This window comes from Parasteatoda tepidariorum, chromosome 7, assembly GCF_982258835.1.
Source record: "Parasteatoda tepidariorum strain Cologne lab strain chromosome 7, Ptep-v5.0, whole genome shotgun sequence".
Lineage (NCBI taxonomy): Eukaryota > Metazoa > Arthropoda > Arachnida > Araneae > Theridiidae > Parasteatoda > Parasteatoda tepidariorum.
The window spans coordinates 28,588,879-28,613,152 of record NC_141761.1 but is presented as its reverse complement, the minus strand read 5'-3'; the positions used below and the strand labels follow the sequence as shown (position 1 = coordinate 28,613,152).

Genomic DNA, 24,274 nt, shown 5'->3' with positions numbered 1-24,274 from the left:
AACATAGTAAGGGAAAAATCTTATTTCGAAAAAGGGAAAATTAAGCCCTTTTTAAAAACATCCAATGAAAAAAGCACCTTTAAGAGCTTTTAAAAAACGAAAATTGAAAATAAGCATTCTTTAAAAATGCTACCCACCCTGTACATCTGTACAAGTAGGCACTAAACTACAATGAACATAAACCATTGCACATTTAAAAAATATTACAGTTCCCACATGAAAAAACACACTTCTAACATAGCATAATAGAAATTATTCAAGCAATTTAACGTTTGGAACAAACGCTTTTGAATATAGGTTAGGTAACATTTCAACCAAATTAGAAAAAAAGAGAAAATAAAATATTAATAACATTTCAAAATTAACTTTGAAAACCATTTTTTTAAATTTATTATATTTATAATAAAATCCTAAAATCAATTTGTTTAACGATTGATTTCATTCATCTGACTCATTATTGTACTGTACTACACAGTACTGTAGTTCAAGAAGCAATAAAAATTAAATCATTTATATAGTTCAAATCATAAACTTAAACAAAAAAAAATATTTACATGTTCAATAACATCTGTAAGAGGAGCTCCTGCTTCAGTAACTTCTCTTTTACTCCAAGTGTAGGATTTTGAAACTCGTAACTGCATAACATGATAGGAAACAAAATAAATCGATTAACTATAGTTTCATGAAAAACACCAACACAAAATTTTAGTGCAAAAACAATAAACCTCATTTTATGTAACTGTCTTAAACTAAGTATTTTATGCTTTCTAAAAATAAAATTAATCTTATTTTATCTTATGATTTAAGTTGAACAGCAGACCCATTTTTGAGTTTACGACTATCAATGTTCAACTCCGTAGCGTGGTAATTTTGAGCCTAACCCAAAAGACAAAGGAACTCCTGAAAAAAGTACCAGAAAAATTTTAACATTCATGGATGACTTTCTGATGGAACTAATTTTAGTCGTTTCTCTCCATGGAACTTTGCATTACATGGGGAGGAAAACCATGAAAACCTCCCGTGAACCGCAAAGGGATTCAAACTAATTATGCGTCTACCACTGAAGCATGGATTCTGTCAGCACTGTGATCAGTGCATTATCTCATTCAGTTTCAAACAGAAATTTGATAGGAAAACTCTCAAATTATGTAGAATGAGAGTTACTTCAGATGATAATTAGCAGAGAAACTTTTGCGGCTGATGGTGATGCTTATAAAAAGCAAAAATATAAAACACTTAACAGATTAATTCATAAAAGTACAAAAAATTGAAAACAAAAACATATTTGACAGCATTTAGAGGATGTGATAAAATTTCGAGGATGCTTTGAGAATCGTAACTAAAAATATTTCTCATAATAATTACGGTGCTAGAATAAGCAAAAAGAAAAATATATCATTAAGCCAAAAATGGTATTGATCTTTCGTGCAATGCATTTTTTCTCTTTTGTTATATTTAGCACATACATGCCTATTTTCATCAGGCTATGAAAAAAAATATAAAAGGAATTGAAACAATTGAAATTTAAAGAAAAATACCAATATGTTGGAAATCATAAAACCTATTAACTCACACAAAAATTAACCATTGCTATCCACTAACTATAAAAAGTTTTTGCCTGTCTGTATTATCTAGCAAACAGACGTCCAGTTTTTGAGATTTATTAATGTAGTCCTTATAGGTGCCAAAGGTTGAAGGACTTTTAATTTAATACAATAAACACAAAGGTGCCAACCAGTAATTGCAGAGCTATTTTTCAATAATAGACATAATTTTAAGTAGTGATATTTAAAAACAAACTACATTTAATTTAATTGCATATTATATATTTTTTTCCAAAATAGTACTTAAAAAGATTTGGAAAGCATTAATGGGAAACAAATATAATGATATACTGATTTGCCTACTTAATTTGTTTTCAGAATTTAACAAGTTTTTTGCCCGCATATATGTACTAATGCACATTATTGTATGTATGCACATTATTGTATGTATGTACATTATTGTATGTACCTAGAAATAAAACTTACATGACATACACATTTTATCACTAAAACAGATAAAAACTAAATCTCAAATGGCCCAAAAAGTGTTAACTACCTTAGATAATATTTACATTAATTAAAATGAGAAAACTGGATAATCTAAATCATATACAATAAAATAACTGATTCATGTAACCAAATGACAGGCAATTTAAAAAAAAATTATAAGAAACAGCTACTTAGAAAGTTAGTAGTCTCAGTAAGCTTCAAGATTAGTAACAAAGTTCATCAATAGAACTACTGTTGACTGAAAAAAGAATAAAACAATGTTTTACAGTTGCATGACAGATGACTTTAACTAAAATATTTGCATGAGCATAAGAAAATATCCTGAAGGAGCACCAAATTGTAGCTACAAATGGTAGTTATTCTAAATACATTTTGTAACAGCTTCCTGAGATAATTATCTTATTAAACAGGCAATCATTATAACTGTTTTTAAAACAATGAGGAAAAATTGTAATAATATTTCTTAACTTTGATTTAACTTTGTTTTTTTTTAAGATAGGTAAAACAGTGCACTAAATAAAAATATTTTTTTTAAACTTTTCTTTCTCTAAATTAATGTGTTTCTTCCCTTGAAAGGAACAATTACCTTAATCCATAAAATTGATAAATACTTTCTACAACACCCACTTGAGTTTCGAGAAATGTCAACAAATGTAAATTTGAAATAATTATGTGCAACTAACTTTAATATAAAAATTAATTTAAAAAAACTAGTAAGAAACTAAAAAAATAAAAAAAATACATAATTACATCAAGTTCTTCGAGCAGTGAAGAATTTTGAGATTTGAAATGTTGTAACCACAAAGCTGAGTCAACAGGTAGGTCAATTCTCCTTTCTTTATATTGAGAATCTACAACTTCTTTGACATGTTTTGTCCATCTGGAAGCTAAAGAAGTGATTAAATAATACAGACTATGCTACTTTGTGTCAAGTTAACTTTGTAGAATAACAGACATAAAAAAACATTAGTTACTTGAATTTTTAAGAACTAAAATTGAAAATAATGATATTAAAAATGAAAATCTTCCCAACGTGTAAGAAGTGCAACTCTAAACCTACTTCCCCCTAATACATTTTCGATTGTCTAGAATTTTCCTTAGTGGACATTCTCTTACGATCAATTTTAGTTTGTGACGTTTGGACTCATGGATTTGATACAGCAGAGGCTATATTGTAAAGGATTGGAAACAACAATAAAACGAGAGTATTATTATTGATAATTTCTTATACAAAAACTTTTTATTCAATGCTTAATTCAATTCAATGTACAGTACAGAACCCGTTATCCGGAAATCAGAAAACCGGAAAACCAAAAAACCGGAACGAAATTCGATAAATTTTCTCGCCATTTTTTTAAAAAAAGTTTTTTTTCCTCATAAGATTTTACGATTTTTCTTTCTTTTTTTAACGATTTTACCTTACCATCATTTGGAAATAATCATTAGTGTATTGCTTCAGCGTTTTTTCTTATTTTTAAGATTATTTCCAAAAAAAAATTTTTTTTTCAGTTGGGTTTAACAATAAAAAAAACGGCTTTTTGTAGCGATTCAGAAAACCGGAAAAATCAGTTATCCGGAATAGCGATGGTCCCGACCGTTCCGGATAATCGGTTCCCTACTGTATTACGTCAAATTCACCACAACCAATGAGAGCCTCAAAAACTGTTTGATACTTTTAAGAAGAGCAAGGCAAAAATCAGAGGGAGGAATAAAGTTTAACTTGGAAATAATCTGCTGATGTAACGATTTTAAAATTATGTTTCTTTACTGCTTTTAGATTAAGCTATTTTTAATCAATAAAATTTTATTTATTCGATTATAAAAAAGGGCCATTTATATGAGTTAAACATTTTTAATTTATACTATATAAGTTTTAATTCTGGGAACTGATTGTCTCTGTGCAAATGTATTACACTTCTTTTTACCAATATTTATTAAAAAAATTTCACTAAAATATAAATGAGCAAAAATATATATTATTTTTTTATTTGTCATGAATGCAATATTGGCTGCAACTTTTTAAGCGTATATTGTTTGCATCTTTGAGTGACAAGCAGAAACTTATTTCTTCTCTTTTTCAACTGACAGGTAACTTAATATATTTTTATTTGCAATATTAAGCTGCAGCATTAGATGATGCAGATATAAAAACTTTAAAATGCTAGGATCAGATAATCAGAAAATTTTTAAGAAATATTTTATCCACTCCTTCAACAAACTTTAAAGTGGTATAGTTTAATGTATTAAATGTTGGGATACATGAAATAAATTATTTAAAGAAAAAAAGAACACTACAAATTAATATTAGCTAAAGCTACTTTAATAAAAGTTTGTTTCTTTTTTATTTTAAAAAAACATTTTGTTCCATGTGAATTACAAAAAACCTAAATCTGTCTTTCCTTTGAAAATAAGCTTTTTGTGTTACATGCAAAAATGACCTATTACAGTGCATAAAGAATAGGTTTTAGCTCAGAGGCAACATTAGTAAATAATATTTACAATTGGAAAAAAATAATTAAAAAATTGTAAAAAAATTATTTTATCTACTCAACATAAGGATAAAAAAAAAACTTACCCCAAGGTAGATGTACCAACAGAAATTTCGAGTCATATAAATAATGCAGAACATGAATTAATGTTGAAGATTTACCGGTCCCATTAGCGCCATCTAACAGTTAGGTAAGAAAATTACACACTAAAATCAAAGCATTTATGTCAGTATTACCACTGTTATTTTGAAACCTGTGAAATGAGCATGTATAGGATGAAAATTAAAATCTTTAATGCATTAAATAATATTGTAGACACATTATTCATTTCATGAAAAGCTTATTTTGTTAGAAATATAATTTCTTGAAGAAAAAATGTTTCTTAAATGGGTTTTGAGGAACCATTATTATTCCCCAAAATGAAGAGCCTTTTTCAAAGCATAACACTTATACATGAAGTCCTCATTTTGACGAAGTGAACATGTCAGAGAAAATGTCTGGAATGTGAGCTCTTAGCTAAGTTATTATGTCAGTACTTTCAGATCTTTGCAAAGTAATCGTGTCAGCAAAATGATCCATTGCAGAAGTTAACAGAGTTTGTTCAATAAGGTAAGATTTTCCATAGATATTAAATTACAAATTTATACTGCTTTTAAACACTTAAAGGATACGTAAAACAAATCTAACAGCAGGATTAGAGAAGTCTATCTTGCTTAAGATGGATATAATTTCAACGGCTGGCTCACGTACCATGATTGCACACTCTCTAAATGTTTGCATCTATAAAATAATTACATAATTACTTAACATATTTCGTTGAATTTAAGTATTTCTCTAAATTCATATATTTCTTTTAATTCATATATTTCTTTAAATTTATGTATTTCTTCCCAGAAAAATATCACAAAGCATGATAATATATTTTCAAAATTACAGAATTAGAAATGATTTTATTTTATAAAAATTTTAAAAAAATCTTAAAAATAAAAAGTATAACAATAAGAAAAAATGAGAGAGAAGAAATAGTACTGATATAAAAATAAACAGCATAAAATAAAAATAAAAAACTGATACTTTATAAAAATCAACTCTTATTTCGAAATGTTTTTATTGATAAAAAGAACATTGCCACTAAAAAATTCATTTTTTACTTCAAATAAACAAAATTGTATGAATCAAACTACCTAACTACTGTAATAAAAAAAAATCTGAAAGAAATTTCAGGCCTTGATAAAAAAAGTTAAAACTTAGTTCCAATATTTGAATACATTTGTAAGGCAGATATTTTCAAGGATATTCTTTTAATGCGTTGGCATTTTATTAAAAAATAAAAGGAGACAAATCCAAATTTCTTACACCCTAAGGGTAGATGTTAAGAAAATTTAGTCAATGAACCACAAGACCAGTAATTAAAAGACATAAGAAATCCATTCACTTTACATGTATCTATAAATTTTTTTTTCAAAAAAGTTAATAAAACGAATTTGAATGAAAAAATTTACGAGGGAGAGAATGTGTTATGGTTACATTTATGATGAAATATGCAGTTTTGCAACAAATATACACAACAAAATACAAAAAGAAATATCTGAAAATAAAAACAGCAGACCATTACTTTATATCAATCACTGGCTCGAGGGACCACTGCTAATTTACTTTATGATGTTCCAAGTCAAGTTAGTCTGTTAAACCAACCACCATTATTTTATAACATGTAATTTTTAATAAAAATTTCAAAAGGAAAATATATTTTAACATTAATGTAAAAGTTGTTTATTTACATAATTAATGTGATTAATAAATCAAAAGTTATATGCATGGAAAAGTAAGTAATTGGATATAATATAATACAATTAACGGCATGGATTGTATTGGATTTGATAAGATTAGTCAATCAACCAGCCATTCTCAACAATTTGCATTGTAAGTTTTTTCTTAATGAAAATGTGTCATTTAAAGATATTTAGTGGCATATACTTATAAATTGGAACACAAATCCTTAAAACATTAAGTATCCAATTTCCTTCTAGAGCATATTTTACAATATTACCTTCCTTCTCAATAAAATCACACTATCTTTTTAGTGAGTTCAGAATTGGACTTAACTTCTCCTTAATCGAAGCAACTTATGGCAAATCCTTATGAGTTATTGGTAATGTCTCTATTTGGGATAGATGGAAAAGAGTTTCTTCATCTCTGATTTTTAATTATTCTGATTTAACTTAAAGACTGAAAAAAAAGTCTGCATTTACATGATGCATTGTGCTTTGAAATATAATATCAAATTGGTAAGATAGCAAAATGAGAGCATAATGCAGTAATCTCATAGCTGTCAAAGTAGGAAAGCCTTTTTTGCATTTAAACATGGCTAATAGTTGCTTATGGTCAGTAATTAGGGTGAATTGTAAAGGGCAAGATTAGTGGTCGCCATGTAGCGACTAAATAAAATAAATTGGAAAGCAAAAATTACTATCATTCACCAACACCTTTTTTTGTAATTTCACCCACAATCATCACTAATCCTTAGTTCCTGGAAATGAACATGCATGATGCTCAGAAAAACTATTTAATTTTAATAACCTCTGTTAATTTTTTATTTAAATGTTTGACAAGTTGTATGGTAATGAATTTTCTACAAAGAATCCATAAATAGGCTAAATTTGTGCAATAAAATTGAATCCTAACTTTATTTTCAATCTATTCAAATATAAGGATTTTATTTCTTCATTATCATCTGATATGATATTCCTTAATGACTTTTTTTGCACCTTTTTATTGACAGTTTGTTTAAACATTATTTTCAGATATGGCTAACTTATTGAGGCTGTAAAGTATTAGAAGTATTAATTACTGAGGGAAAGAAACGTCTTAAAAAGTAAGCTAAGGTTTTCTTTCTTTTTTTGCTGAAAGATAAAACAGAAATAAAAAGATAGGTGTGGTATTTTGTCTTTGGAGCATAGGACCAAATGACAATAAAACGTGAAGGGTGATGACAAAATTAGTAAATAAACTTCTAAAAGTAATATTTCCAAAAAAAAGTTTAACAAAAAGAAAATATAAAAAAAGTAAATAAAAATAAATGAGGCAAAGATTGAAGGATAAGATTTATCTGAAAAAATAGCAATTGAAAAAGGCAAATCAAAGATAAAGATAAAAAGAAAGAAAGGAAGAAAACAGAGATGAATAAAGCTGAGAGTAGCAATTGCAGAAATTCTAACATTAATACTTTATATTTAATTAAGAGGCTTAATTTACCAGAGTTGGTAATTATATTTCATTCTGACACAGAAGTTTAAAATTGATTATGAGAAAAACAAGTCTAAAATCGAACCTATTACATATTCTTTTTCATTCTTTTTTAAAATTATTACTTTTTTATAAGGCATGATGTGTTACAATAATAATACATATATGTAATATTTCTTATTATAAAATCTTATAACATTAAATTTTTTTAAACTGTGAAAAATTAATATTTTTTACAATAATATAGAAGCAAAATCATTATTAAGATACTTTTAATGCAACATAGTCAAACACAACATAGTGAAAGTGGAAAGAAAAAAGTGGTCACTAATAAATTTACCTGTAGTGGACAATGGCAACCAATAAATTTCCCAGTCTTGCAGATATAAGTGTTGGGGTTAAGGGTCAATCCTCAATAAATTATTTGAAGATGACATTGATTTAGAAAAAGATGAAGTAGCAACGAGAAATGAAGAGCCCAGTATTTTGAAACAGAAAATAAAAAGGGGATCACCTGAATGGATTACCCCTTATTAAAGTATTAAATGCAAAAAGCAGAAACTGAAAAAGTTTGTGCATTTGAAGATATTTGATGAAACTTCAGAAAACTTTGATTTATTTACAGAATAATTCCAAGCATATCTCAATGTTCAAAACATTAATGAGAGTAAACGTGCAAAAGAGCTGATAGCAAGTTTAAATGCTTAACTATTTAATTTGTTAAAAAATTCAATTTTTCCAGAAAACCTGACAGATAAAAGTTTTATTGAGCACAAAATGATATTAAAAAATCATCGTAATCCTACAGTCTTAATAATTCCTAGCCTTTATACATTTCTAAATTTTAATAACATGAAAGGGAAACAAAAAATTATTATATTGCAGAATTATGCGTAGTTGCTATTCCCAGTGAATATTTGGAAAATATGTTAAATGCTGCTCAAGGGATGTCTTTGATTCAGGGTTAAGGAATTCGTCAATCCTCGATAGATTACTTGAGGAAAGGGACATTGATTCAGAAAAAAATTTACAAATTGTCTAGCCATGGAAAATGTTCAGAAAAGCATAGTTTAGATCATGCACGAGAAAAGCACTGATATAATGGCATTTAAGAAGGAAAAGGCTAAACTTAAAATCTATCCTCAAGTACAATCATATCCCTTCATTCAAAGAAAGGCAGGTCCAAAGGATTTCTGTTTACATTTTTTGGGTGATCATAATAGATTATAGTAGAGCATAATAGATCATTAATTGCAAGTTTATTTCTGCCAAATGTAGGTTTTGCATAATAAATATAATGATGAAATAAATATGTACGAATTAAAAAACGAATATAGATAATTTACACTACATCTAAATGAATCTAAAATGAATAACAATAAAAAAACTCCAATTATGGCAATCGTTGTAACATAACATAAATCTGTGAAAATGGAAGTCAATACAATAGGAACATTCTCAAGGATGAGTTTAAAAAGATTTCAGAAAATATTGTTAAATCAGAACAATGAGAAATCAGACATGAAGCAAAACTTTTCCAACTATCTCAAATAGAGACATCATCTACCAATTACCCATAAAGATTTGGCAAAAGCTATTTCGGCTGACGAAGAGTTAAGTGTAATTTCAGACTCTCTAAAAAGGAATGTGATTTTATGGGGAAGGTAGGTTAGATTCAAAAATATGCTCTATAAGGAGATCCTGTACTTAATGGATGGCATACTTATTTCGAATTCTTTTATGCATTTATTTTGCGACAAATCAGTTGTTGAATTACGCTATTTTTTTGATTGAAATGAATGTTGATATACAGTCAATGATTAATTATATTTACTAAAAATAAAGCTAATAAAAAGAAAGATTTAAGTTAATATTTTTATAATACTGTCATAGATAATTTACACTACACATCATATTAATCTATTAGTTTCTATTCTTCTGGCATAAAGCACAAAGTTTTCTCTTTTTTTGTGTCTAGAAGAAAAGATTTTATTTTTAAAAAAATATTTCAGATACATCTTTTTTATATGTCTATTTTTTATATATTTCAGGCATATCTTTTTTATATGTTTTTTACACATGCTAGCAAAAATAAACTCCTTAATTAAATACCTGAACATATAAGTACAAAAGAGCATAACATCTGAACATAAAAGTACAAAAGAACATAACATCTGAACATAAAAGTATGAAAGAACATAACATCTGAACATAATCAATAAAAAGAGAAATTTATACAGGATAGTATTAAAAAATGTCTCATGTAAAGTTAAAAATATGTAATAATGTACAGTTAAAAACAAATAACTAAATAAATTTTAAAGCTGTTTTTTTTTTAAAAAAAAGTATTTCTTAAGAATGAATTTGACTTATTTCTTTAACTTTTGGATTTTGTTATTTAAAATTTTGTATAAATTTGTTTAGCTTACAATTCTAAAAGTTTATTATTATTGATTTAAATATTGAAAAAAATAATTACCAAAAACTGGAACATGAAAATTACATTTTACATATCTTAATAAGCAAATTTTATAATTGCTTGCTAAAATATTTTGATTCGCCGAAAGAGGTCCCGAAATATGAAGTCAAGAAAAATTCAAATAAACATTAAGCGGCAAAAACTTCCGTTTGCTCTCTTGACAGAACTATTGGGTAATAACACATTTTAGTATGTTGTATCTAGTTGTTTGCTTTATACTACTGAGAGTATAAAATGCTTGTGATTAATCATTTTCATTTGTATGGAGTATAAATGAATAAGTAAGAGTTACTACAGAGAGGAATTCTTAGCCCCTTTTTTTAAAAAAAGGAAAAGTCTTAGATTATTTATTAATCTATATATATTTTTCCAGCACTGCTTTTTATTTTATTATAATATTTCTTGAACCTACCAATATAAAATATAGCATAATTAAAATAGTTAAATTTTTAGAAACAACTTTCAAAGTGTTCTTTATAATTTTTAATGCTAACAATAATAACGATTCAAAGTTCAATAAAAAAGCAAACTTAAATATTCTTAACTTTTTCACAGTATTTCAGAGTTAACTACACAAAACTTTTGTCTTACTCTAACTATTTAGTTTAGTGTTTTCAAACTGTAAAAATAATTAATGCTTCCTTTTAAAGAATATTGAATTTATCACTGCCATTAAACATAAGTAACAAATCTAAAAATTGATCTATTTTTCAAATGCTGTCAAATGCCTGGAGTCAAACTTACTCAGCGGAAATTAACAAATGAAAACCTCTGTTTTAAGTCCCTTGTTCAAATTTGGACATTCTAGTAAATGATTATTTTTTTATTACATGTTTTAGAAGATGAGTTTTTCTGATTAGGATAAAAATACACAGATAAAAAGTTTTACCAATTTTTATACTAGAATAACATTATGAAAAATTTTATTAAGTTAAAGATAAAAAATGGTGCAAGTATTTTTGATCATCAACTACAAATAAATCAAAAATTGATTAAATAGGATGTTATTATTTCGACCATGGGGAAAAAATAATAAAAAATCAAGAGTGAGTCACATCTTACTATTTTACATGAAGACGTCCTCATTATCTTTTGTACCTTTGCTAGGGCATCTAGCATGGGCATGATTACATGTGAATTTAAAATTTCAATTATCACATTATAACGAGTAAAAATTATGTGAATTATTTTCATATTAATTCACATAATTAGTTTTATGTGGCCCATTTGTTTGGCAACAAATCTGCATTGTCTTTAACTAGTTTTTTATTAACTTATTTGTAATTTTTCCAACCATTTCTATATGGATCTCCAACTTCTAAATTACAGTAATAATTTTCTGATAAGCTTAATTCATGATTATTCTGGAGTAAAACCCCAGGCTTTTTCAGATCACTATTTTAGGAGTTTTAAGCCATTTTTATAAGGTTTTTTAAATTCTGATATTCGTAATACAATACCACAAAGGATATTACAACATTACATGCCATTTTGAATTTGAGTTATTACTTTTAATGTATTTAGATAGTGATGTATTTAAATTGTAAATTTATGTCATTTTCGGCAGTTATTTATCGCTTTTTCCAAATTTCGACAATTTCAAATAAATTCACTTAATTAGTTTTATGCGACCCATTTGTTTGGCAACAAGATTTTTTTTTCCATATAGTCGCCTTTTTGAAAAATTAGTTGCTAATGTCCTGAAAATAATTGGTTTTTAGCTGTTTTTTGTAAAAAGTAGTAGCCATAGTTGCCTCCTCTTCATTTTAGTTACAAATAGTCCCATTTTAATCGCTATTGGAGGTCATGCTAGAGGTCTACATAAACTCAATATTCAAAGAGCTAAGACTGACTTTGAAAAGCTAGCAGCTCAAAAGTATTAAAATTTTCAGATTTAATGAACAAAACAGGTTATAATCGTATATTTTGAAAGCTTAAATACATTTGTGTAAGTATGTAGCCAAATAATAAAGTGTGCTTCCTGTAATCTAAAGTTATAAAAAAATCTATAATACAAATAAAATAATTTTTCAAAAATTATTTAATGAAAAACAAATTTTTTTTCAATAAAGCCATCTTACATGGTAAAACTGGCTTCTTCCTAAGTTAAAAATCTCATAAAATTACACCCACAGACTTAACACAAGAAAACCATTTAATGAACATACTTGGATATCCATAGATTTGGGTATTCCACCAATGTAAAATACTTTCTTTCTCACTGCAGGAGGAATCAGGTAGAATTTACCAACATGATTTTGGGTATGATTGCTCTGGAAAAAGATCAACAACTATTGATACTGGCAATTGAGATATTAAACAAATAAGATTAGACCAAGACCAAAAAAGTCAGCAAATTCAATATTTAACCCAGTGATATTAATTAAAAACATATAAAATAAATAAATATATAAAATTATTTTTTAATATGAAAATTTAAAAGGCCAGTTATTAAAAAATATTGATTATTTTCTTTTTAAAAAAGCTTAATCATTATTAGCTTTATTTTTAATTTCTATACCTTACAAATCACTTTAAACACAACTGTATGTTTTTCTATTGATGACTAATTAGCAAAAATATAAATAAAACTTGCCATGAAAGATGACTATTATTGCTAAATAGCAGAGATCACTATTAAAGCTATGAACTGCAATGTCTCAAATTAAATAGCTGGGTAATGTGATGAAAGTATGGATATTACAGCCAATGAGTGTCACTATCATTCAAAAGATATTTTCAAGCCTTGAAGCTTCAGAATTTCAACAAATAATTTTTTAAAATACTATTTGGTATAGAATTAATATTATATTAATAACTTTCATTAAAACATAAAATATATAGGGAAAGTTAATAATAATTTTAGGCTTGTACACATTAAGAACATTGATTTCTTTTTATTATACCAAGTAGAGGAGAATTCCTTCTTAATAATTCCATAAAGATATAAGCTGAAACTCTAAAAATAAAAAGTTCCTGCTCTATAGTGCTCCAAAACTCAATCATGTCACTGCAGTTAATTAATAGCATTATATCGTTTTTTTTTTTTTTTTCTTCATTATAACACAGTTTTTGAAAAAAATATTACATTAAACCTTCTAAAAATCCACATTGACTTTAAAAAATAAATGGCAACTTAGTTAAAGTTAGATTCAAGAAAAACTATTTTAATGCTTAAAAATTCGATTTTATTGTTAAAAAAAATGCAATACATTTTTATAAAATTTATTTATCAACTTTTTATACATTTAGGAATTTTTAAATGATCCTGTCTTTTATTTTACATCCTGCAATATATTTAAAAAAAAACTGGAATATATTTAAAGAAAATTAGAAACTAATCTTTATTTTATATATTTAGATATAAATTAATAAATTAAAGCTGTACAGTGAAAATAAAAACACATATAGAATCAAAAATCGGCAAATTTCTAAATCCAAAAAGTTCAAACTAAGATCCTACATTTTTCTAAAGCTAATTTTGATAAATACCCTAAATTGTCACATACATTGCAGGGTTTGTTGATTTAAATCAGCTTGATTTAAATCAACTGATTTTTTTAAAAAAATCATTGATTTAAATCAACTGATTTTTTTATACATATATTGATTCTAAAAGTTTAAAAATAGTGTTTTAAATTATTGATATTTTTATTATTTCTCTTTCTTTATTTTAAATAAATTGCTGCATTAATTAATTTTAGTTAACGAAATTACTTTCTTTCTTGGTGTGTGTTCAATTCCAACACATTTAGAATTAGATTTTTAAAAATCTTTTGACTCTTGAGATTGAAAGTATAGATTAAAGTACACATTAAATGCTGTCCTAATATTTGATTTGCATGGCTGTAGAAAGTAATTAATAAGCGTGAATTTTTCTAAAAAAAAATGCAAATAATGTTAATTAAAATTCTACCTTTTGATGGAAAAAACTTAGAACTAAAATCTACTTTTCATTTTATTGGTGGAAAATGTATATTTCTAAAGCTTAAGGTTATATTAAAAAGAAATTATCCTAATATGCCAAAAATAGAAAGAAAGAAAAAAGGCTGATTAATTCAGATATTTTTTCCATTCTAGCTCTTTCAAAGTCTATTTGAAGCAGTAGTTATTAACTGGTAACTGGTATTTTTTTCTCACAATATGTTTACAGTATCCTTGACATTATCAAATTTTCTATAAAGAAATTTTGTGCAAAGAAGTTCCAATGATTACATAGATTTTTTTTCAAAAATTTTTCAGCTTAACTTATCTATTTCGATATAGGATTAAAAATGAATATTTTAATATAAAAATATATAGATCAAATATTTATTTATTTCTTGATGAATGACTACATTCATAAATACAATCTGTTACATTTATTTTGTCATATTAAAAATCAAGAGAAAAAAAATCACAATTTTAAATTAAAATTATGGCTTGCTAATTGAAACTTTGTTTTAATGGTTAAAGAACAGGGATCTGTCCAAGATAAATTTACGCTTAGCGGTACCTTCACAAATTCAACGTTGGGAAAATACTTTTTTCTTCAAATTTTATTTTTGTGTCTCGTAAGAAACGATAAATCCATACTTTTGTGTTGATTTTTTAATATAATTTTTAATTTTCACAAATTATGTCTAAATTTTCACAAAATAAGTACCTCTCAAAAAAACCTAGACAGACCCCTGAAGTATTCTTTAAATTCTCTATTTCATGTAGTCTTGAAATTTCAATCATGCATTTGTTTCAAAATGGTTGCTAAGCATTCAAAGCAATGTATTATAATGGAAAATTATTTCAGTAAGTTAAATATTGGTATAATATAGTTTTAATATTAATTTAATTTTGCTTAAACATTTATAAAGGTTTTTTAATCATAAATTAAAATTCTTACAATTAATTTGAATAAAAATCAAAAAAATCTGATTTAAATCAAAAAAATCCGATTTAAATCAAAAAAATCATGAATTGTCATTGCTTCCATCAAATTCTCATTATAATGGATAAACAATAAAAATAATTCTATTAGCATAAACAGAGGCACACATGATATTTCATGATTCACACTGATTAACTTGCAAATAGTGTGAATACATAGCATTGATCAGCAACAAAGCTATAGAAAAATGTTTTCTGAAATAAAAATAATTAAAATTAATTTTTATTCTGTTTTAAAGTAAAATACGTCTCTCACTGGATTATTTTCACTTGTTCGGAAATGCTGGTGAGCTTTAGATTCAACATCTTGAGCAACAGCTGTGGAGAAACATGCAAGTTTCAATATATTTCTGTTTATCTGAACAGCTGGAGTTAATTTCACACAACCTAGAAAATAAATTCAAAAATATAACAAAGCATAGCAGATCCAGTAGATTTCAATTACAGTGAAACCTCCTGTTATGGACACTCCTGCAAAACGGACACCTCTCAATACAGACATATTTTTAATTCCCCGGGAATCTTCTATGAATAAACCATTACGTACATTCTCCGCAAAGCGGACACTTCCGTAACCGGACGCGGACAGTCATTTTGGTCCTGAAACGTTGTTTTTTTATCTCTACAAACCGGACACTACTTTTTCTAAACAAATTGCAAGCTAAAAAAATTCAACTTTTCACCATTTTTATAGCATGTAAATTAAACTTTTTGCCTTTTCCATAGCTAAAAATATTGTTAAGCTATTTCACCACCGAAAAATCAATCTTTCTCCTGTCACCTTGCCTTATCTTTGTAAAGAAAGGAGAGAAAATGGTACTGCACTCCTGAAGTAATTCTGACATCGGCATCTTTTGATCTTTTCATCTGGACCACACAGGTTATGAGACCCCTCAAGTTGAAATGACTTCTCTCAATGCTTCTTCCCAATTGGAAATTTCTTTAATTTTCTTATCAATTTGAAGACTGTATTTAACACAACTGGGGTAAAAAAAAATGAGAACAGAAGTATAATCTTTGAGGTGTTTATATAAATGAAACATTTATTCAGACACTTGATAGCTGATCAATTGTGAATAATCATCTCCATAGGCCCTCATGACTTACAGGTATGCATTACTTTTTTTTCTGTGAATCCTGATAGGTTTATTTCCAAAAAAGTATGAACCATGTTCCCTATCAAACGATAAGTAGGTGTAAGGGGATGTGAACCTAATAATTGAAACAGACTGAGGACAGTACGCTCCTATTTGGTATCATATGTCTAACTTGAGTATCTATGCTAATAGGAAAATTATATTCATTTATCTGTAGCTACATCCAGAATTATGTATTTATATCAAACTTCTTTATATATTCTTTTTTATCTTTCTTATTGTTCAAATAAATATTTGTGTAGATATTTACAGTATCCTTGTAGATATTATTTAATTATTTCTACATCTTTGAGAATACTCTAAAAACAATTTACGGTGTTAAATTTCGTTATTAGGGTACCCTTCCCGTAAACGGACAACTCTCATAAACGGACAAATTTTTTGGTCCCATGAATGTCCGCTTAACGGAGGTTTCACTGAACTTGCACAAATTTACAAAACAAAGATAAAACAAGATGTTAAAAGATTTCTAACTTTCTTTTTTAACAAAACTGTTTGAAATATGTCCATAACAAGGTAGTTAAAGGTGTTAATGCAAGTAATGTATACAGAAGAAGAGAGAATGAAAAAAAATTTTCAACGAAGAGAGGAGTAGTAAACTCGATATAATGTAATTTTATTAAAGAATAAATTTCAAATAATTTTTAATTTTAAAATATCATTACGCATTGTCTTTTAATTTATAGAAATATTACACTATGAAATAATTCAATAGTAAATTGTTATAAAAACTAAATTCCTCTTGAACCTTAAAGCCATTCTTCTTTCTTTAACTGTGCCTCTTATCCAAAAAAAGGTTGATGAAAGGGCGTATAATTGTTCACTGTTGTAATTATTTACCTTCATTGACAAACTCTGAGAATTTTGGCGAGTATTTTGATAATAGGCCCCATGATATTTAAGAAACCAGAAAGGAAAGATTAAACAAATATTATTACTCTCAATATTTAAGAAGAGTTAAATAAGTGAATTGAAAGAAAAAATTGTATATGACCATTTGTAATGTCCCAAATATGACATAATCTGCTATTTTATTACAATAACACAGACTAAAACGTAAAACTGAAAACCAAAAAAAAACAAAGCAGCATACTATCCCTTTACACCTGGTACTGGTTTGGAGAATTACTGATAATTATTTTATGGTGGTTCAATCACTCTTAATTTTCAAGCTCCACCAGGGTTCCCACTCTATGATGAGATTGAAATTCAAGGACTTTCCAGGACTTTTCAAGGACCTCAACAAAATTTTCAAGGACCTTAATCTAAGACCAATTTTAAAAATTATTCTCTTCTATTTTACTAGAAGCAATAATGCTTGTTGTGGCAATAATTAATTTCAAATATAATACCTAAATGCTTTGCCTATATAGAGAGAAGAGAGTATATGTATTATGGACTAAAATTTATATTTTTTTAAAAACAACCCTACTGGTTTTACATATTAATTCACAAAATCATTTTCAGCATATAACTAATGGTAATGAGGTGTTAATGGTGAAATCCTTTAATCCTGTGTATTTCCATGTGAAGGCTGCATGAAAGACAGAGCTAAATCTTAGGTATTCCATATTCCATCCTCCTCTCCTCTATTAAACATCGTTTCTGAAATTATTCATCCATAATTTACACAACCTTCTCTAAATGTTATGCAGCAACAATTCTTTCTGAAAATAAAAATTAGAAGGAACATATCCCATTTTCACCATGTTTAAAAGCATTATTCGTTATGTGTAATCCACAATTGCCAATGAATATGACCTGGTGGGAATATTTCTCTTTTAATTCACACTGAAGCTTCTAATAGAATTTCCAATTGACATAGGGTCCATCCATGGATAATTGAAGCATTTTAGAGAGCTTTTAACCATCAGCCATACATTTGTAAAAAGAGGACAAAATATTTTCTGCAGTTCCATGACCCATAAATTGAGAGGTAAGATACTTAGTGCAAACTTTATTATCAATTCCTTACCATAATGTCCATCTGTTTAGATTGTAGAGACTGATTTAACGTCTCATCAAAGAGTACAGTGTAGCAATCAACATTCTTCAGCTCATTTATAAGAATCCCTTTGAAGTATAGTGCCAATCCAAAGGAGCCCAAATAGGCTCACTTTGTGGCACTACAAAAAAATTGTCTCGCTATACAGCTATCAGCAAACATTTTGGAGAACAATTTACTAATCCCTTCACAGGAGTTACATGAATAATTACTAGTGATGCACTTCAGACTCCAGAGAATTTCAGCATCAAGCACATTCCTTTTGACCAGATAAGAAGACAATGTTACCTTAGCCACTAAAGTTTCTGTTTCACATGGGGCACACGATGTTGAAGGAGTATTTACACCAGATTAATTAGATGTTGATGTCTTTGGAAAAAGAGAACTCAGGGCATGAGACTGCTTTTTCGTTTTACCTTTCTTTCATGAGTGATTTCAGAGCAGATTCTTCCATTTTCGGGATATCGATCTCCTTCATGTATAATCGGCACTTGGCTCTGAACTTCTTTTCGGGCATCGATAAAATCCATTCTTTATAAGCTTGATTATCCATCCATTGGGGATTAAAATAGCACTTCCCAGGCATAAATAGTCTAAACTACATAACACAAATACGAAGTCATGCCTTTGCGAATACGCTTTACAATAAAGTTTTGAAATGACACAAACGTAAGGACAAGTGCGGATGGTAAAACGGCAAATTTATTGAAAACTACAAGGTACATATTGTTACGAAATTCGAGAGTATTCCAGTTTCGATAAGAAAAAAGAAGATCTAAGCATATGCGACAGAAGATGAAGTGGAGTCTCACCCCGAACGCATTGATTGTCTGCTGTGCTCCGCGCTCTTGGCAGACACCAAGACGCTAGGCCCGGTTAGAAACGGTGGCGTTAAAAACCACATGAGAGAGCTCGGGAACAAAACAGAAAGAACGAGAAAGATCCGCGGGTGTTTTATAAAAAGGGCCGCCGGCAGTATTGGACAAATTCAAGGACCTATCAAGTTTTTCAAGGACCTAAGACGTTTTTCAAGCACTTTCAAGGACCTAAATTTAGCAAAAAAAAGTTCAAGGACTCTCAAGGACCGTGGGAACCCTGTCCACATAATGAGTGCCATCAGTTGCAAAAATCAAATTTATGACAGTATTATCAAAGTACCTAAATGTTAATAAAAATGTTCAACAGAGTGACTCTCATGCCTTCTCTTTAATATATCATTAACAAAAGCCAGTGCTTTCCCTAAACATTTCTTTAAGGGCTGCCCGCCAGGCTTGCTCTTTGCTCCCATTGAATGTGTCCTCTTTGCCCTTTTGGCAAAAATAGGCCGCCATCCCTTAAAAACACTGCCTTTTTTAATTCACATTCCCTTTTGAAAAAAATTAAATCACTGTTTAAATAACAATTACACACTGGTAAAATTATCTGTGTTTATAGGTTTAATTCTGATTACTATTACAAATATTTAGTTCATAAGGATAATTCTAAACTGGTTAAATTTATATAAGTATCTTTTTTTGGGGAGGTTATTAATAAATTTTTAAATGATTTTAAATTTCAAAACAATCGTTTAAATAAATACCCTTTTTTTTAAAAAATGCACCTTTAAATGTTTATATTCTTGTAATTTTCAATTTAAATTATTAAAATAAAAATTTCCATAAATTTTTGTAAACTTTTTTTTTTTTTGTTAGTTTACTTTTCTGAAGAAAAAAATTACACATATTACATGCATAATAAGCAATATCTGGTAATATGCTCAATAATTCAAAAATTAACCCTTGTGAGTTTAAAATCAATTTTATTAAATGATTTTAGTAACCTCAGATCATTTATTAACACAAAAAACATTACCCTTTCTAAATAAAATACTTTATACACTTCCTGTTTTCTCTTCAGAAAAAAACAAAAATGCTTTCTAGGAAAAAAGTGTCTTCAAAACTCTTGATTCTAATTCGTGGCTCAGAATCTTGGTCTTGAACTAAGAACACAAAGTTGAAGTTTTTGAAGGAAAGGTTTTCAGAAGAATCATTTGCTTCTGAGAAAATGGTCTTTGCCAAATATGCTTTAATTCAGAAATTTATGAAACTGTTATATGACCACTGTTTTCAAAAGTATTATAGTTAAAAGAATGAAATGGGCTCCTCAGACTTCTGAAATGAATTTTAAAAAATCAAGTAAAGAAGAATTTTCTTCAAAGCCCTTAACTAGTCAGAAAAGAGTCAAAAAGGGTTCAATCTGGTGGAATCAGACTTGGAGTCATTAGGGTAAATAACTGATGGTACAGGTCAAAAAAAAGGTTATCTTGGAGAAATCTTCAATAGAAGGCCCTCATCACCCTAGACTGTGGTGTTAAGTGGTATTTGTTACTAACAGGTTACTACTTCAATTAAAATGGTAACTACTTCATCCACATCATCATCATCAGTAGCTCGACAGTCCTGGGTGAACCCTGGCTTTCTCAAGAAGACTGCACCAGTCCTTTCTTCTGCGTGCCACGGCTTTCCAATCTCTGACCTTGATTGTGGTACTTCATCCACTCAGCACTTAATTTGATTTTGTGGAAAATGATCAATTATTGATAGGATCATATAGAATACTTTCTATAATGAAAACCACACATGAAAAGATACTCAAAACAGCCTTCTACCCATGAACTTTATTTATTACAAGCTAAAAATCTGTTCTTTGTACAAAGTAAAAAATAATAACAACTACTAAATCAGTTAATATTATGGAATGATAGTTAGCTCAGAAATGATGGGTAATGAAGAGGGGGTTTGTTAGGGCAGGTTCGCATAGCTGAATCTCAATCCCTGATTAACCAGATAGCAGAGTGGTCAACATAAATCATTGGACACCGAGTTTTGGCGTCAGCTGGCGCTGGAACCAATTATGCTTGGATTTCAACATGCAGTCGGAGCTGAGCTTAAAGATAACAAAATATGATCTATGATACATAAGATAACAAACTATATTTTTTCGAGAACGTCCTTTTTGTTCAATGCTTAAAAAAATAGTAAAATAATTAATGGAAAAGTTGGCAGAAATCTACATTTTTTGACAACTTTTCACTTGCACCCAGCTAACCAATTATTCTAAGTAATATATAATATAATATTTGAAATCAATTTCTTTTGAAAGGTAAATGTTTTTTTTTTTATTTAAAAAAAAAAAAACCTAGGCTGTTTTTAACTTTTTTTTAAAAAAGGAAATTATTAAATGTGTATTAAGGAATCATTTCCGTGTTAGTTCATATTATATTATGATAGTTAAGTTTAAAACATATAGTATGTTTATAAGAAAGCCCATTCATCTAAAAGAAGTTAAACAATATATTTTTTCCTTACTTCGTATTGTTCCAAAACATGCTAACGCTCAAGCTCAAAGGCGAGGTTCTTACATACTAGTTTCATATCTTACAAACCGAGTGAAACGTTTAAGAAGAGCGAAATCGTTCGTCCTAAGAAATAAAGCTTTTTCTTCAAATCAATTTTCGTATCGGGTCTTTTAAAGACCCGATACGAAAATTCTCCCTACCCTCGAAAATAAAAGAAGTCTACCCTGACTTAATAGGCTTATAAGGAGATCCCTTATTCACATTTAAATGATAATGACGGGATAAAAGAAAAAAAATCGATAGTGTAAAGTTCTAACATAAACAAAATTTAACATGATATAATAAGTTTACATACGTTGTTGATTTAAGAGTATGTCAATTAAATATTAAAAAACGCAGCTTTTAAAAAAATTAAAAGCTAAAAACATGTAATAAAACTTACGGTACAATGAAGACATGATTAATTTTTAAAATAAATTGAGACTTTGACCTTTGATACCTTTAATATGGTAGTGTATATGGTAATTGAGACCTTTAATACAGTGTTGCCAGAACTTAAGATTAAAAAGTAGCGAATGGGAGCTCCAAAAGTAGCGGATTCGAACATTTTGTAGCCCAAAAATATATATTTACTGCACTAATTTATTTGGCTATATTTCTGTAAAACAGCGCCGTTTGCCAGAAAACACTAAAATTATAATAACATTGGCTAGCTCGTTTTTTTCCAGCTTTTTTATGTGTAAAAATCAGTCGGAACTGTCTTCGATATTTTAATGTTGGTGCGGTCTTTGAGCTGCATAAGAATACTAAGAGGTTTCGACCTCAGCTCGCTTCGTTCCCCAACCTCAAGAACCTTAATTACTCGCACATAAAAATGTTCTCACAAGCTAATTTTTTTTTAATAAAAATTATCACGCGTTTCGAGGAAATTAAAAATAAGACCTAACTAGGACCCAATCTCCAACAAGAAATTCAGAAAAGTTCAACTTCATGGGCCTACATCTGTGTGTATTTAAAAATAAAAGGCAAAAAATCTTTTTTTGATAAGCAAAATAATTTATTTAATCATTTCTGCTCTGAAGTTCGAAACAATACAAAGTACAAACATTCAGCTCGCAGATGAGAAATATGACTGTTTTTCTTTGTAACAGCATCAATAATTGTTTCAAACTCGATTGAGAATAGTTTTGATAGTAATTTAGTGAACAAATGAATATTTTGATTTGGACCACGTATGAAACAGTATTTTAAAGCGTCTACGAAGCAACAAATATTTTTAACTAATTTTTTTTTCATTTATAGTTGCCGTAACATCTGTTGTAAAGTTTAAAAAAAAACAATGATAAAAAGATAGATTTGCACTAAATGCTCGTAAATATTTTCTTTTCTCGTAGCTCGCCTTAGTTGCTGTGCTTACTTTACTTGCACAGTGAAACCTGTTAAGTTGACCATCTCTATAAGTTAATCACCTATCTAAGATTTTGATAATCAAGTGCAAAACTGGTAAAAACAATTTATTATCATTTTTATAAGATGACTTCTCTTATAAAACCATCAAATTGTAGTTTCACTTCTGATCAGTTTACGATAGTTTCACTGTAGTAGCTTTAATAATTTTCTAAACTCCTTTTATAACACGCAGCATATACATTACCGTGTTTATCATTTAAAGTAATTATCTTTCATAGTTATTTTGCAATTACTATAAATGTTTCGAAAGGTTTAAAATGTTGACATTTTCGAATTAAAAAATTTTTCGTTATTCAGTTTTCCTGATCCCTAAGTGCATTATGTTTCAATTAACTTAGTCATTTTTATTCATAATTTCATTGTTATAGTAAATTATTATTTGAAATTTCATAGTATATATTTTTGTTTTAAAAACAAAATCCATCTTTTGCGTTTCATCGTCATCATTGGGTGGGCCTTGGCCATCTATGAAATATTTCTTCATGTCGTTCTCCTTGATGCCAATTCTGATTATCATTTGCGCTTGGTAATAGGAATTTTATTTTAATATGATAACTATCCAAAACTTAATTTTTATTTGTTTCATTTATTTATTGCATATTTGGCAAAATGAGGTGAAAAATAATAACTGTAACCATAGCAATACATATTATAGCTTCCTTTAAAAAAAATTATTTCATCATTTACAACGGGCAAATCTAAGCTCTAGAGCAGGGATGGGGAAACTTTTTTGGTCGAGGGCCAAAAATCGAGAAAAAAAATGTTTGGTGGGACAAATAAAACTTTCAAAATTTTTTAAAAAAAAGCGATATACAAGTTTTAATTTAAATATTTAATGAGATGAATGAAATTGCGATTTCGTTTTTAAAAGTTCCTTATATTAAGGTTCGAAGCGAGATGTGCCTATTTTACGGAACAAGGCTAAATGCTTTTCTGTTAGTCCACTTCTGAAATGATTATTTCTAAGGTTCAAAGTTGAAAACTCTTGTTCACATATATAAGATTAAGCAAACATAGAGCTGATTTTCTGGGCATGAAATATTAAATTTTGGAAACTAGCTTTTGGTAATGATTTGTAAAACTTTGGCATATTTAGAAACAACTGCTTCAGATG

The 24,274-nt window shown here is 28.1% G+C and overlaps 1 protein-coding gene across 2 annotated transcripts in view; it reads right to left on the bottom strand.

Moving 5' to 3' along the window:
* mRpS29 (mitochondrial ribosomal protein S29) overlaps positions 1 to 24,274 on the bottom strand; it is a 53,879-nt gene that overhangs the window by 11,707 nt on the left and 17,898 nt on the right. The window contains exons 2-8 of one of the 2 annotated variants that reach the window (XM_087167572.1): positions 22,133 to 22,173; positions 15,448 to 15,578; positions 12,437 to 12,541; positions 5,215 to 5,323; positions 4,630 to 4,722; positions 2,805 to 2,941; positions 555 to 635 (exon numbers count right to left, since the gene is read on the bottom strand). In XM_087167572.1, coding sequence (XP_087023698.1) covers positions 555 to 635; positions 2,805 to 2,941; positions 4,630 to 4,722; positions 5,215 to 5,323; positions 12,437 to 12,541; positions 15,448 to 15,578; positions 22,133 to 22,148 — 672 coding nt within the window. In that variant the 5' untranslated portion in view covers positions 22,149 to 22,173. Of the gene's footprint in view, positions 1 to 554; positions 636 to 2,804; positions 2,942 to 4,629; positions 4,723 to 5,214; positions 5,324 to 12,436; positions 12,542 to 15,447; positions 15,579 to 21,700; positions 21,976 to 22,132; positions 22,174 to 24,274 lie in introns of those variants that run through there. The other variant, XM_087167573.1, reaches the window with a different exon arrangement.